The sequence below is a fragment of the Podarcis raffonei genome, chromosome 1 (assembly GCF_027172205.1).
Source record: "Podarcis raffonei isolate rPodRaf1 chromosome 1, rPodRaf1.pri, whole genome shotgun sequence".
NCBI lineage: Eukaryota > Metazoa > Chordata > Lepidosauria > Squamata > Lacertidae > Podarcis > Podarcis raffonei.
In genome coordinates this window covers 91,593,439-91,607,959 of record NC_070602.1, presented here as the reverse complement: position 1 = coordinate 91,607,959, position 14,521 = coordinate 91,593,439, and the positions used below count along the sequence as shown (strand labels likewise).

At 40.3% G+C, this 14,521-nt stretch overlaps 1 protein-coding gene across 4 annotated transcripts in view; it reads right to left on the bottom strand.

Moving 5' to 3' along the window:
- The window catches only part of PDIA5 (protein disulfide isomerase family A member 5), a 148,527-nt gene that overhangs the window by 127,585 nt on the left and 6,421 nt on the right, over window positions 1-14,521 (bottom strand). The window contains exon 1 of one of the 4 annotated variants that reach the window (XM_053403916.1): window positions 7,926-8,036. The exons of 2 other annotated variants lie outside the window; for them this stretch is intronic. In XM_053403916.1, the coding sequence (XP_053259891.1) occupies window positions 7,926-8,021 (96 nt within the window). In that variant the 5' untranslated portion in view covers window positions 8,022-8,036. Of the gene's footprint in view, window positions 1-7,521; window positions 7,637-7,925; window positions 8,037-14,521 lie in introns of those variants that run through there. One more of the 4 variants, XM_053403933.1, reaches the window with a different exon arrangement.

Here is a 14,521-nt window from a genome sequence, read left to right as displayed (position 1 = left end):
CCAGCACTTTACAGTAATAAAATGTGAAAGCTTAACTCTGTATGCAGATAGATGTAACATTTCTGCAGCAGTGGGAAACACTACTGGGGTACAAGACAACCCCATTTTGACAGCTAAGTATTGTTTCTGCTTTACCATCAATGCCACAGAGTAAGCTCAATAATGAGGTCTCATCCGTGTAGTAAACCAACCTGCTGCGTATCTGCAAGCTCAAATCTTGTTTTGGGTTCTCAGCTATCAGCATTCCATGCTCTTGACTGGCAATGACTACCCAGGATCTTAGAGATCTTCTACATCCCCGGCTACCTGGTGCCAAGGAGTGGGCTAGGCTAGAGACACTTCTGCACATGAAGCCTGTGTTCCACCATTGAGCTATAGCCCCTCCCTTCAGTTTTATATAAACTCAATTAACATGCAGCTCCTTGAACACTGTCAGAAGAGAAGGGTTTACCCTCCACATCCCACTCATTCTCAGTGAAGTGGTCTTTGCAAGTTGACTTGTTTTTTTCCCTTCCTCCCACACAAGTTTTTCTTTTTCCTATTCAATACCCACACTTTTAAAATGCAATTGTTGGCAAACCAAAAATTCTCCATGCCAAGGCAATCTTGGCATCATTTTAAAGCTCAAAGCACAGATTTGGGACAATCTAAATCATTATGTTAATATGCACAAAAGCTAGGATACATATTAAAATACCTGAATGACTGGAGCACCTAAATCATATTTTCAGTCAAAGTAATTTGCCTTGGTCGTATAAGTTCTAAGGTCAATATATCAGATATACTCATTTTGGATTAGAATACTGTGAGGTGCAATACTGGTAAGTTGCTTCTAGACTGGAGAGAAGTAGCATACTTGGGAACAGATGCAGGTATCTATGGCTTACCTATTTTGTGTCACTTCCTTGAATAACAAACTGAGAGACTAGACTGAACAGAGAGAGGGAGACGATAATGTTTCCTTGTGAAGACTGTGCAGAGCAAAATAGTGCCACCATCAACTGCTAAGTCATTTTGATGGAAGTGCTGAAGGTAGCGACCACAGACAAGGGGAACAAAAGAGGAGGGAGAATGTACAAAAAGGCGTAAGCCACTTACAGGTCATTGAGAGAGCCCAATAAACTACCAGCAAAAGGCACTCAAAGACATAAGCATAGTAGCACCCCATTCTTTTGATCAATCAACTTCAAATTGCATATTATGTTACACTGAGTGACATAACAGAACCCCACCTGTACATTTTTGTACATGCTTCAATGGATGTCTCATGCAACAAAGCACCACAGCCTAAGACAGATTCTTAAAAGTGAGCAACAGAAGTATCCCCAAACCAAGCACATTTAATTTAAATCTTCACACAAATAACTACCTACAGCTCTGCCATTGTAGGCTGACCTAAAGTCATTTCTCCCCAAATCAAGATAGAGAAGGACAGAGAACACACTAGGATTTGATGGCATGCTTTTCTGTCCTTTTGCTCATCATGCAAACTACTCCTGACCTTGTGCAATAATTGCTTCCTTTCCCATCACAAACGCTCCCTTCCATTGCTATTTACATTCTGAGCTGCAATCACCTTGATCACTCAACCATCAGTAACAAATGTCTCCCGAGACATAAAGCGATTAGTAGAACAATCCCCAGTTTTTGTTCATGATTAATAGCTAACACTGTCTGAGAATTCTCCAGACAAAATCACCCATGGAAAAACAGGAGTAGCGCCACGACCCCCGCCCTAGGAGATGCATACATAGAAAGTAAGGATGGAACTTCTAAATATGGGGTTCTAAAATTCTATTCTAAAATCTCCTGATTAAGCCAAAAATTATTGCATTTTAGACAGTTTTATTCCACCATTCATCTGACTTCAGGGTGACCATGTGTTATCCTCACTGCTAGGTAGAAACCTTTTCTACTATCTATTCCGGCAACCCTCCAAACCATGGTTTATTAGAGCAGGCATGTCCAACCGGTTGAGCGCAATCTACTGGTTGATCTACCCGGAAAAAAGTAAAGCTCCACAACTTTGGCTTTCCAAAAAAGACTCAACAATTTATAGTGGGAGTAGATTGCAGTCTCTTGTAAATTGGACATGCCTAGTTTAGAGGATTGAAAATGAGCCATATATTCACACTGCCTTCACATCCATTGCTTCTCTCTCAGCTTTCCACTACAGTTTGAAGTGGGTTTCTGATTTTAGGTTTACAAGCATTAACCACACTTGGCTTATTTGGACATCAAAGCAAGCTATGTTCAGTGCTGAACCAAAAACTGAGAGGCAAGCCTCACACAAGAGGAGAATAGTCAAGCACAATTTACAGTCCTACACACTATAGCTTGGATAACTGCTTGGCTAATAATATTTTGCTACTTACACCCTGCACATCTGACTGGGTTGACCCAGCCACTCTAAGCAGCTTCCAATGGAATATAAAAAACACAGTGAAACATCAAACATTAAAAACTTTCCCATACAGGGCTGCCTTCAGATGTCTTCAGAAAGTTGTATAATTGCTTATCTCTTCGACATCTGATGGGAAGGTGTTCCACTCACTGGCCCAGTATCACTCAGTGTGTTTCATAGCTGAATGAAACTCCTCAGTCCAAAACCCTAATCCAAAGTACTACTATGACCTCACTAGTGAATGTTTTGCTAAGAGACATCCCTCCAGGGAGTGGAACAGTAGCTCCTGAGGGCACCCGCTGAAAGGTGAGATGACTGCCATCATCCCCTACCACGGACCATTCCAGCTGGGGCTGATGGCAACCACAGTCCAACAGCAGCTGTAGGGCCACACAGACATCACTAATGTAGAGAGCTGACAAGTATTTATTGAATACTAATGGTAAAACATGAATGTGGATGAAATGAAAGAGACTGAAGGAAGGTGGAGAGTCTCAGGATTCTCTTCAACCGAGACATCCAGATTCTGTGTTGTCTATTGTGATCAAAAGGCATATACATTTTGAGACGCCATGTCTACCAGGTATGTTACATCAAACAGTACACTTCAAATAAAAATCTCAGCTTTTTATCTAGCAAAGATGATGTCTAGCTTTGATATAACTCAGTTCTTGCTAAGTTTCACTGTAGAACTCTCTGTAAGTCAAAATCTCTTAGTACTGGGGAGCAAAAAGCCCTCCCTAAAAAAGCCCATTCCTTTATTGGGTCTCATCTTAAGGCAGTTCACTTCATTATTAAAGCACACAATACAAAATCACAATTTAAAAAATGTCAATTATAAAATGGAAACAATCTCGTGCAAACATGGAGCCAAGCTTAGAAGCGCTAAATCTGATTGGAAAATCCTGTTGGAACAAAAATGCATATTTGTCTAAAGTCAACCAAGGATGGGTATGTGGGATAGCCACAACTTGGACTGCTACAGAAAATATTATGGGTCAACGTTTGACGAAAAAGAAGTTTTAGGTTGGTAAAGAACAATAAATTAGGAGTCATTTACCCTGCTCATGCTGGTTGCCATTATACTAAACAAACCAGTTACGTTATTGGCTTCTTGTTTTCTGCGAGGCACCCTTGCATGGTCTGCCAACGATTAAAGATACAAATGCCTTGTCAAAAGCCTCCATGTTCCTGACAAAGGCTACTTATCTCATTCTGGTCTTAGAAACATTAGCAAAAGAAAAAGCTATCCAGAGCATACATGCCATATGCTTCTCAGTCATTTCTAAGTTGTCCCAGGGGTCATGGAATGGTTGCTAAGCAACTGCCCTTGTGGTCCCTTGTAGCTCTATCCTTACCATTCTGTCAGGGTTATGAAAAGAGCCTCTCGGATGGTTGCATCCAATGCTCTGCAACTCCACTCATGCAACAAGGTTCCTCTCCTCCACCAACATGCTCCCAAAATCTGCTCCCAAGATCGCCCAACTTTCTGGAGGGTGTACAGAGGACTACTACAAGGTTGAGGAGGAAAGAGTTATGTTCTGCAAGTCTCTTGTGCTAGTAAAACAGGAACATTGGATACTGTCTACATAGTACATGTTAGAAGTAACACAGAAGCATATGGCATCTATGTTCTAAAGAGGCTAATCCCCCTCTCCTGCTGCCAGAATAAGACTATAGTTCCTGACAGAAAAAAAGACATTTGATAGGGTTCCCAAGGCATCTTTCAGTGGTAGCAAGCTTGGCAACAAGAGGCCAGTCACTGATACTACATGGCATAACAACGATCACTTCATTCAGATGTTACACCAAACCATAGTTTTATTTTTATGACTGAACCTGTATCAGATCACAAACCATGACTTGTGAGAAACTGGCAAACAAAGACACCAAACCACAGTTTGAAACTGGTTTGCAAACCATAAGCCAGCTGACTGTGGCTTGCTTTTTTTGTCTAAATTGACAAACCATTAACAAACCAGTGATAGTCATTGCTGTGAACCAAAAGGCTGCTGCTCACTTCATAAGAAGCGAACTTATGAAGCCACGTGCTGAGCAACTGGAAAACAAAACTACAAAAGTAGCTCTAACCATGGCTTGTCTTTCCTGTATTCTGGAGGTCAAATGACAGTGTGGATCCTTAGCTATGGTTAGTATAAACTATGTTTTGGCACAATATCTGAATGAATCCAGTTTCTAGTGACCAGTTGAGTAGAATCAAACTATTTGGTTGATGGTGTACAAAAGCAGTAAGTCTAAGAGCTGTTTACTGCACTATAAAGTAACATAAATGAAGTACAATTTACTTTACACACACACACACACACACACACAAGCACCATGAATGCTAGCAAATAATTGATGCTGCAAATTATGTGAGAAGGGTACCTTTTTTCCTGATGCTTTGCTGGCAGAGGAGTGGTGACAAAGGTTCTTCTAAAACAGGCTTGGCCAAACTTGGCCCTCCAGTTGTTTTGGGACTACAACTCCCATCATCCCTAGCTAACAGGACCAGTGGTCAGGGATGATGGGAATTTTAGTCCCAAAAATAGCTGGAGGGCCAAGTTTGGTCATGCCTGTTCTAAAACATATGTGGTGGACCTGCACCCAGGTCCACATTTTGGCTATTGGAAAAATATCTAAAATTACTAACCAACCAACCAACCAACCAACCAAAAAGGGCCCTAGAAGTAGCTCTGATAAGCTTGTTTATGGGTGAGGATGCAGAACTGCTAAATAAAAATATGATAGGATACCTTTTGGTTGCGATACAAACAACCGTTGCTAACTTCTGGAATGACCTAAAGGGGTCTACTTTGGTCCTGGTATAGTACCAAATAGCTGTAATTGAAAAACTTACATAAAAGTTACAGGCAGAGCTAGAAGGAAAAACACAAAGGTGCATTACTGTATGTATTACTTCTTATTACTTTTACAAATAAATATGAAAATGGGAAGGTTCCTAAGGAGTTCGCTACTTTATGGAATTTGTAAACCCCAGTTCATATTAGACAGGCCCCATTCCTGGATAATTTTAAGCAGGCCTTAAAAACTCACTTCCATATTCTGGCCTAGTAATTTGGCCTCAGATGTAGGCCAATATTGTGGGTTGGGGTCTGGTGGCGGTGTAGCACCCTGCTTGTGGTTAACGCTTAGCTGGAATGAAATATTCAACGCAGCAATAGAGAAATTAAAATAATAATTTATTTGTCAGACAAATAAATGAGAGGCACAGTGGTATATGGTTACCAAGCTCTGGCCTGCCTTCCTGCCCTTATGGCCAGCACTTATATTCCCTCAGCTCAGCCCCCTTGCTCCTCCTTTGGCTGCCTCTGTCCAATCAGCCTGGTTAAAATTCCTATTGGCTGTTTGCTAGAACCAATCATAAAAGATACACCCATTTCCTATTACCTTTTATGGGAGACAAAGAGCTATATTTCCTTCTATTTATAATTGGCAAAAAAATAGCCATTAACCTCTACAAGGCACCTTAATTACCAAATAACCTTTTGCCCTAGACTAGGCGCCTTAACTAACATTTCATCTTTTGCCCTATTGCCCTATTCACTCCAAAACAGATGGTGGCTAATTTTATCTTTGGAGGTCATTAAGCAGAGGCTTGACAACCATATGTCAGGAGTGCTCCGATGGCGTCTCTCTGTCTGGCAGGGGTCCGGACCCAATGGCCCTCGTGGTCTATTCCAACTCTTCTATGATTCTATAATTTCTTACTTTCTAAATCCTTTGCATAATTACATTTAAGCCAATATATTTCATACATATATAGTTTTTTTAGAAGAAAGGGAACTTAGTAAAAGCTAAGCTAAATTCTAAAGATTCAAAGCAGTTTCAGAGAGTTGCCTCTTCTCTAGCCAGCTGATGTTTGTATTAGCTCTTGCCCTTTTAACCTTAGGAAGATGTGGCTCAAGTTTAATGGGAGGCACTATTTGTTTTTGCAACCTTGATTGTATTCTATCATTTGTATGGTCAGTGTGACCTTTTGTTCCCAGCCTGTTTTATGACCGCAATAAACCAAAGGGGCCTCTGACAAAGACCTTGCCTGCGACAAAGACCTTGCCTGCTGGTTTCCTGTCTCGAAAAGAAACATTTGTGAATTTAAGCTCATTTTTAGAATACAGGAATCTGATCAAAATATAAGCCTTGATTAAAAATGCAGGCTATGATCAGATGCCTCAGCGGTACTTGCTGTATTATGCTGGATGATTTGGGGGCTTGCTGATTTTAACAATGTTGATTAATTATACTATATTGAAATGATTATAGTGTTTTAAATGTTTTACAGTATTTTCCTATTCTATTTTGACTGTCAGACTGTAAACCACCATAGGAAGAATTACTGAAAGGCGGCAAATGAGTGTATTAAATAAATAATGTGTGCAATGTGGAGGACAAACAGCAAAGATATTCTATTTAAAGTGGCATTTCCAGTAGTCACCCATTTGTAATATAAGGATAATGCAACTACAGGGCCACTGAGTCACTGAATAGACCTTACCCATGAATACACAGTAGTTAAATGCTGAAAGGCGTTTTTTTTGGGGGGGGGTGTTAGGAAACATGTCTAACCATAGTATCTGTTGCTACAAGTTCTTTCAAGGCTCTGGGTAGCCAATTAATTATGCTGCATATTGCCAATTTTAAAATGCTTAGTGAAGGAAAGCCAGCACAACTATTTACTAATTAACAAATTATTGTAATATGGTCAATTACCTGCGCTGACTAAATTTTCCTTCTCTCTATGTATGCGGAATTCAATTCCACATCAAACTCAACACAATATTATTTCATTAGCACTCTGGTTAATATTTGTTCCAGATACCATTTGTAAAAAGAATATATTTGTATAATTTTAACAATTAGGGACAGTCGGAGGGAAAAAAGAGAGCGCGTATGCCACATTATTATGTTAGAAATTAGTTTCCATGGAAGCCTAGAGCTACTCGATGAGCATATTAACACACTAATGGGAGTCAGTGATGAGAACAAATTACCCCTAATAATACTTAGCACATATACAGGAAGCAATGTCTTCAAATGCAGCACCAATATTAACTAATTAACCCATATAACTCCCCTTCCAGGTTGATGAGAATTACCAATATTTAACAGGAAGAGTAATGAGCAGCCAAGCTAGCCACAAAAGCCAACTGGTTGCCATCTTGAGGCAGATTCATAATGGAGTGTTATCATGCGGTGGCCTATGCTGACTGTTGGGAAGGTTACAGCCACAACTACAGCCAATCCTCAGCCTGACTAACTAAAATGTATCTCCATAACTGGTCTTTTTTTCAAAATCCAGCACTGAAGAGCATAGAAGTAGCTGGTAGAATCTGATAAGGGGGCACAAATGTATCCTGGAAGCACAGAGTTCCACTTCCAGGTTTCACAGCATGAAAATTGGTACCCAGTTAAAAGAATGTGAGATTTCAAGCAATGTCCTGCATGGTTTGTCTAAATAAAACACACACACACACACACACACACACACACACACACACACCCTACTGTGGCCAATGCCAGTGGTTGGAGCTTGTGTACTTGTGCTTCTGTTGTTCCAGAGTGAACAGGCTGCTATGTAGCTGATCCATGTTTCCATCCAAGAGCAGAATAGCCTGGCAGCAACAGAAGTTCCAAGTTCATAGGAGACCAGAAGCTCTGGGGCAAAAATTAAAGCTACAAATCTATAAACATCTATCTAGATGTCCCACTGACTTCAGCGGTACTTCCAAGTAGACATGTATAGGATTGTACTGTAAGAGCCCAATAGTAGCAGCCTTTCCAAGCAGGCCAGAGGCAGATATACCTGGCAACAAAAATCCACAACACTTAGACAAGTTTCTCTAAGTCCCCCCCACACATTTTTCCTCAAGGCACTCCAACAGTTCTTGGGAGTCAAAGATGTATGTGTGCATAGCTTTATTTAAGCCCCAAAGAACAGCTTATATTCCTGAAAGGAGGGGATCTGTAGGCTAAGAAGCAGTGGGAGGATATTATAGAGAGACAAAATATAACGTGTCAAGGGCTGTGCCAGACAAGAGTAGCAGATGCAGTGCACGCAGCACTGAATGTTCTGTTGCCTGTACTTCAACATGCACCAGTGATGTACCAACCACGGTGGTCAGACACGGAACTAACATGTTACAACCAAGATGAGATTTCCACAAATAAGACCCCCAAACACATTTCTTGTGGCAAGAGCTTTTGCAGTGCTCTCATTTATGAAAAGTCTTGGCTTGCAGGCTTCTCAATCAAATCAGGAGCCTTGTGGCACTTTAAATGTTAACCATTCATTGTGGTGCCTCAGGAATTTGTAAGATCTATGAAGCCGTATCTTTAGTTGGCAGACAGCATAACAGGGCTTGAAGACCTTGACACAAGGTCAAGGTCTTTTGTGTTATTTCTAAACCCAGTTAAAAGGTATATAAGATACCGATGACTGTACCCAGTAGCGATAATTACTGCTAATACAATATTCCTAGGGCTGCTTGCTAATTTAACACATTGGGAGAGAAATACCTGCTCTTAATTAGTTCTAAATTAATAGAATCAAACTTGCCAATATATTCTAGTTCAATCATTTCAGGCTGAAGTCTCCCCAACAGGCAGAAGTCAAGAAATTGGAGAAAACACGCAAGGCCATAAAACTAAGAACAGCTTAAGGAACAGCACTGCAATATTCTTTGTTTTGCTGGTGCATTTCAAGCAAGATGTTTCTACTTTGCTGCACTGATTTTAATAGCAGATAGGGCTTGTTGAACATTACCAATTTGCACTTATCTACACCGTGCTTCTCATCTCTGAAAAATGGATTAAACTGGTATGTCAACAGAAAGTCCTTCTAATTCAACAAAAATATGCTACAAATATCAGTCACAGTAAACACTTATTGTTATTTTTTGATCTTGACGCTGTATTATTAGCACTGTTGCTTATGGTTCTTCAAGAGTCTTCATCATCACAATAATGATAGTCACTGCAAGAGAACTACAGGACTCAATGCATTTAACACCAGGGGCAAGGAAGTGGGTGACAAGCACCTGAACACCCAATAAGACAGTGCCACTGAAATTATGCAGCCTGTGATACTGACTGCTATAGAGGCCCAGTCCAGATTTCAAAAAATAAAAATAAAAAAATGGAAACCAATTCTTTTTGGATTTCTTACATGAAGAATGCATGATAGGGACTGTCATTCAACTGAAAGTGTTAACTTGGGCATCTGACTTTTCATTGACGGATTGCTTGATTAAATTTAAATGCACTTACAAAATGCGAAGCCAACAAAGGTATTCTTGATTAATCATGAATGAAGATGACACTTCCATGATAAAACTTGCAAGACAAGTTACCACTTTGTGCTGAAAGGCCAACTTAATGAATTCCTTGTTCGTCAAATTGGGAACATGAAACGCTCTTGCATTAAAACACCAGTGGCAAAAGGCCTTCCAAGACAAAAACAAACAACTTCAGGGCAGAACCAAGGACTGCAAAGGATCCTGATTTAAAGGAGATATTGACATTGATTTCAGCTGAGAACTGTCAGCCTCAGTTGCTTCTGCCACCTGAAAAGCGAACTCTCTGCTTAGTTTTGTATATAAATGGAAAGAAAAGGGCTCTTGAGATTAAGTCTCTTATGAACAACAGGTATATGTTGTAAAGAAAGAAGGAAAAGAGTAATGATAATCCTGAACTCCTTTGAAAAACCATCTGAGGTGGAAATGGGAAGTGTGTCCTTATGAATACTACTGGCACTGAGGGAATCACCATGTATTTACAGCTGCAAACTTTCATCTATTCAGTTGGCATGATCAACCAACCAAAGTAAGGTTTCCCTCCCACATCAATTAATTCAGGGAGCCGAGTACATCACTGAGGAAAACACACATACACACACACCTGCACAGACTCCTAACTTTGAAGAAGCAGCTAAAACAGGCACGCAAATGAGTCCTCAAAAGTCACTAGCTCACCTGCCAAGATACCACGGTACTTTATTGTTTATTTGCAGAACCAGTTCTCTGCTTTTGGACAGGTGACCTCATGGGGGCTTCCAAAACAAATACAAATAAGAGGATCAACATATCAAATTAAAACTATGAAAGAATGAGAAAGGCAACACACACAAAACAACAATTTGGGTGGGTGCTAAAACTAGGAGAAGGATCCAATAAAAGCCTGTGAAAACTGGGTGGGCTTTGCCTAGCACCTAAATGTGCACAATGGAGATGCCAGGCAAGCACAAGAGAATTCAAGAATTTGGGAGCCACCACAGAAAAGGCCATCTCTCATGTAGCCAGCTGCCAAACACTTTGAAACAAACTGGAAGCCAGTGAAGTTAATGACAGAGTAATATGCTACTGGTATAAAGTCAAATTTAGCTTAAAGGAATAGAACTACCAGCTTGTGTATACCTTTCCCACTTGAAAGTGCTCCTTACTTACCACATGTACATCAGTCAGGTTGTTATTTGCCAGCCTGAATTAGAAATGATCGTTGTTTTTAATTGTTAGTTTATTAGGGTTTATTAAAATCTTCACATTTTTACAATCATATTCATTGCTCACTTATGCCACCTTTTCATAGTTAAACCATGCTCAAGGCAGCTTACACCATGAAGATTTATATAATTTCAAAAATATAACATAAGTACTTCTAAGCAATAAATAAATAATCAGGAAGTATGGTATATCATCAAACATACAAAAAATTAAATACCAAATAACAGCAGAAATTAAGCATCTCCAAAATGAAAACTTGACACCCCCAAAAAAACCCTAAACAATACTGCACCTCTAGGCACCCTGAGCAACAGGCATGGGTGTAGCCGTGGAGGTAGGGGCTACCCCCTCCAGATCAAGTAAAACAATAGAAATACTTAACTAACTGACCAATCACATCGGTTCTGCCCCTCTAACAAAGTCCTCCCCACCCCCCAACAAAAATCCTGGCTGCACCCATGGCAGCAGGAACTGCAGGACTCACAGCAAAGATGGCCTCTAGCTTCTCCATCAGCCTTAGCTTTTGTAGCTGGAGTCAGTCAGGGCCCTGCCCTCCCAGGCCAGGTGGAAAAAGGCTAGCAAGGCAGGAAATGATTCTTTCAGGACTGACAGCAGTGACATAGTTCTGTCTCCCCCTCCCCACCAAGACTCTACCATTTGTGATCCCATTATTCAGTGAACTGAAAAGCTCATTGTTTTCTGTAAATAAAGTCAGGTTAGATGAATTTGCAGCTCCTGTGCCCTTGAGAATACAGTCCTATACTCATCATCCAGGGAGTAAACCCTGCTCAGCTCAACAGCACTTGCTTCTGAGTAAATATAAATAGAATTGAACTATGATAATTGTACTGTTAGAATCAATTTGTAAATCATCAAGGGAGTGGGACCCTCACGTTTCTGAAATCTAACCTGCGTCTACCAACAACTTCCATACCATCTTAGTCAAGTGTTTCACAATCTCCAAAATAACAATCCTAACACTGCATCACACATCCATGATGCAACAGTTAGCCAATATCAAAATACTATGGAGAACTCTGGATTACAGTTGAAAAATTAACTCATCCGCTCCTATCACTGGATGCACCATAACATTCCTTGCTGGTTATGTAACTTTCCACATAGCATTCTCCGCTAGCTTTCAAAGCTTGGAGGAATCTTTTAAGGTCAAATCCACCTCTGTGATCCTACACAAAGCCAATAACCGTTTCTGACATTTTAGATAATGTTGAGAGCTATTGTTGACAATATTCATTCTCCTTAAGCACTTAGCTTATTTCACTGCCTGTCTATTCTTAGATACTCTTCAGGATGCATAACCTAAATCTTTCCTTTATCTAGAACTTATGCCTGACACACCTGGGTTCAAATTCTTGTTACTACTTTACAGACACTGTGGCTTTATTAGAAAATCTGATTTAGGGTGCTATCCTATATACACTTACCTGAGAATCGCCTTCACTGAACTCAGTGAAGCATACTTCCAAGAAGACATGCACAGAATTGCACTGTACAAGTGACCTACTTCGTAGGCAAGCACACCACTTTACAAATTACGGAGAATAACTATGGTAACAGCACAGTTTTTCCTACACTTTTAACTCACAGGATCTATTAATGGAATTCTGTTTTTCTTCCTTACTTCTTAGTCTGGGGATGAGGAACTGTAGTCTTCCCCGTGTTGTTTGACTCCAAATCCCAGCAGCCCCAGACAGCATAGTCAACAGTCAGTAATTTTAGTTCAACGAAGTATAGAGGGCCACAAGGTTCCCATTCTTCTCTTGCCCCATTAACCTAGGCATTCTAGTTAGTCTGCCTCAGCTCCTGACCATTATTACCTTAAACCCACAACTTGAAAAGGTGGTGATCTACACAAAATCTTTAAATAGCCCAGCATCTGACAGTCACTGCTATGACAACCATTCATACAAATCAAAGTTATTATTCACCTTCACCCTCATGATATCCACCTCCTGATGAAAAATGTGTTCTCCAGCTTATGGCCACACTCACCTAAATACAGTCTGACTTTTACTGAAAGCCAGAAAACTAAGTCTTCCATTTATTACAGCAGGAAAAGGGAAATCTCTAAATTAAATCACAACTTTCTGGTTGCATCAAGGTAACCCATGAAAGGTTTATGAAGAAATCTACAATAAAATATTTTAATTGTACTATTATCACAATTTGTCAAAACCCTTTATTAGTTTACCCAGTCATTAGTGTTGAAAGTTTGCTTGATACTTTTAACAGATATACATTGACTAATATAATGGTTTTTAGTCCACATTTTAAACCAGACCATTCTTGTAAAGGGGTTATTAAGGTGGAAGGCATTGTTGTAAACTGTGTTCACTTCTCAATTTAATATATTTTCCCATGTATAAGACAATATTTCCCCCCAAAAAATTTAAGTTTAAAATTGGGGGTCGTCTTATAGAAGGAATGTTGCAATTAAATATATAAATAAATACACACCGCCATCCATATTCTTTCCCCACAGCCTCCCCTCACTATTGGCCTCACGACGAACCCTGGTCTGGTACTCCCCCCCCCAGCAGCCCCCGCTCCAGACATTGTCCCTTCTACCCGGTTCCCTCAGCCGCCCCCTGGCTACCCAGACCCCCCATTCCCCAAGCGCACTCACTCAGGCAGCTCTGGCAGTCGCAGCTCCTTGATTAGCGTTCGCATCTGCCGCCACTCGTGGAGTAAACAGGGTACAGACCATAAATACTGAGACAAAGGTGCAACAAAAGGCAGAAGAGCAGGAGCTGCAGCTACAGTGGAGTTACACTGAGCTGACAGGAGCAGCTGCCATTACACAGCTTGCCTCACTGTTTGATGTTTAAATATACAGTACTAAATATACTGGTGTTTTGAATATTTAATAAAATATCAAAGTTGTTCTGTTTGGTGTTTAAAATATTTATTTCTTAATTTGGGACTCAGAAAATAGAGGTCGACTTATACATGGGGGTGTCTTATACACGGAAAAATACGGTAGTATCTTTTAATGTTTTCCTAACCATGGTCGCTTTGTACTTTTTTACTTAATGGGAAAGTGGTCACTAGATATTCTCCCTATATCTTCTGTATGAAGAGGCTACCATAAAACCTCTAAGTCAGTCACTCAAGAAGACTGGCACTGAATCCGTCTGTAGCCAATGATATCTACTTGCATGTAGGAGTGTTTCACGTTCAAAATGTAACACTTCTTTTAAAATAGTTGTGATAGTTTAAAGAACTTTAGGTTCTTCCAGGCCAGAATCTGCCCCTCTATCATTCACTTTGTTTTTCAGCTTTGAGTCTCAGGAGTCAACTTCCTTCCTAGCGCTCAGTCGGCTTTCCAAAAGTGTGTTCATAGTTCTGAGATTCAGTGGGTATAAGTTCACATGACCATTTCAAGATGGCAGCTGAAATGTTTGAAGCCATTACCTACGACTGCTCCAGCAAATCAAAAACATGTCAAAATCACAATCACTACTTGGAAAATCTCAGAAACATACACAAGGAGGCAAGCAATTTATCACCTTGCAGAACATGTCAAAGTTTGGGGGAACATTCTCCCCACACACCCAGCAATTGTAATAGCTTCATT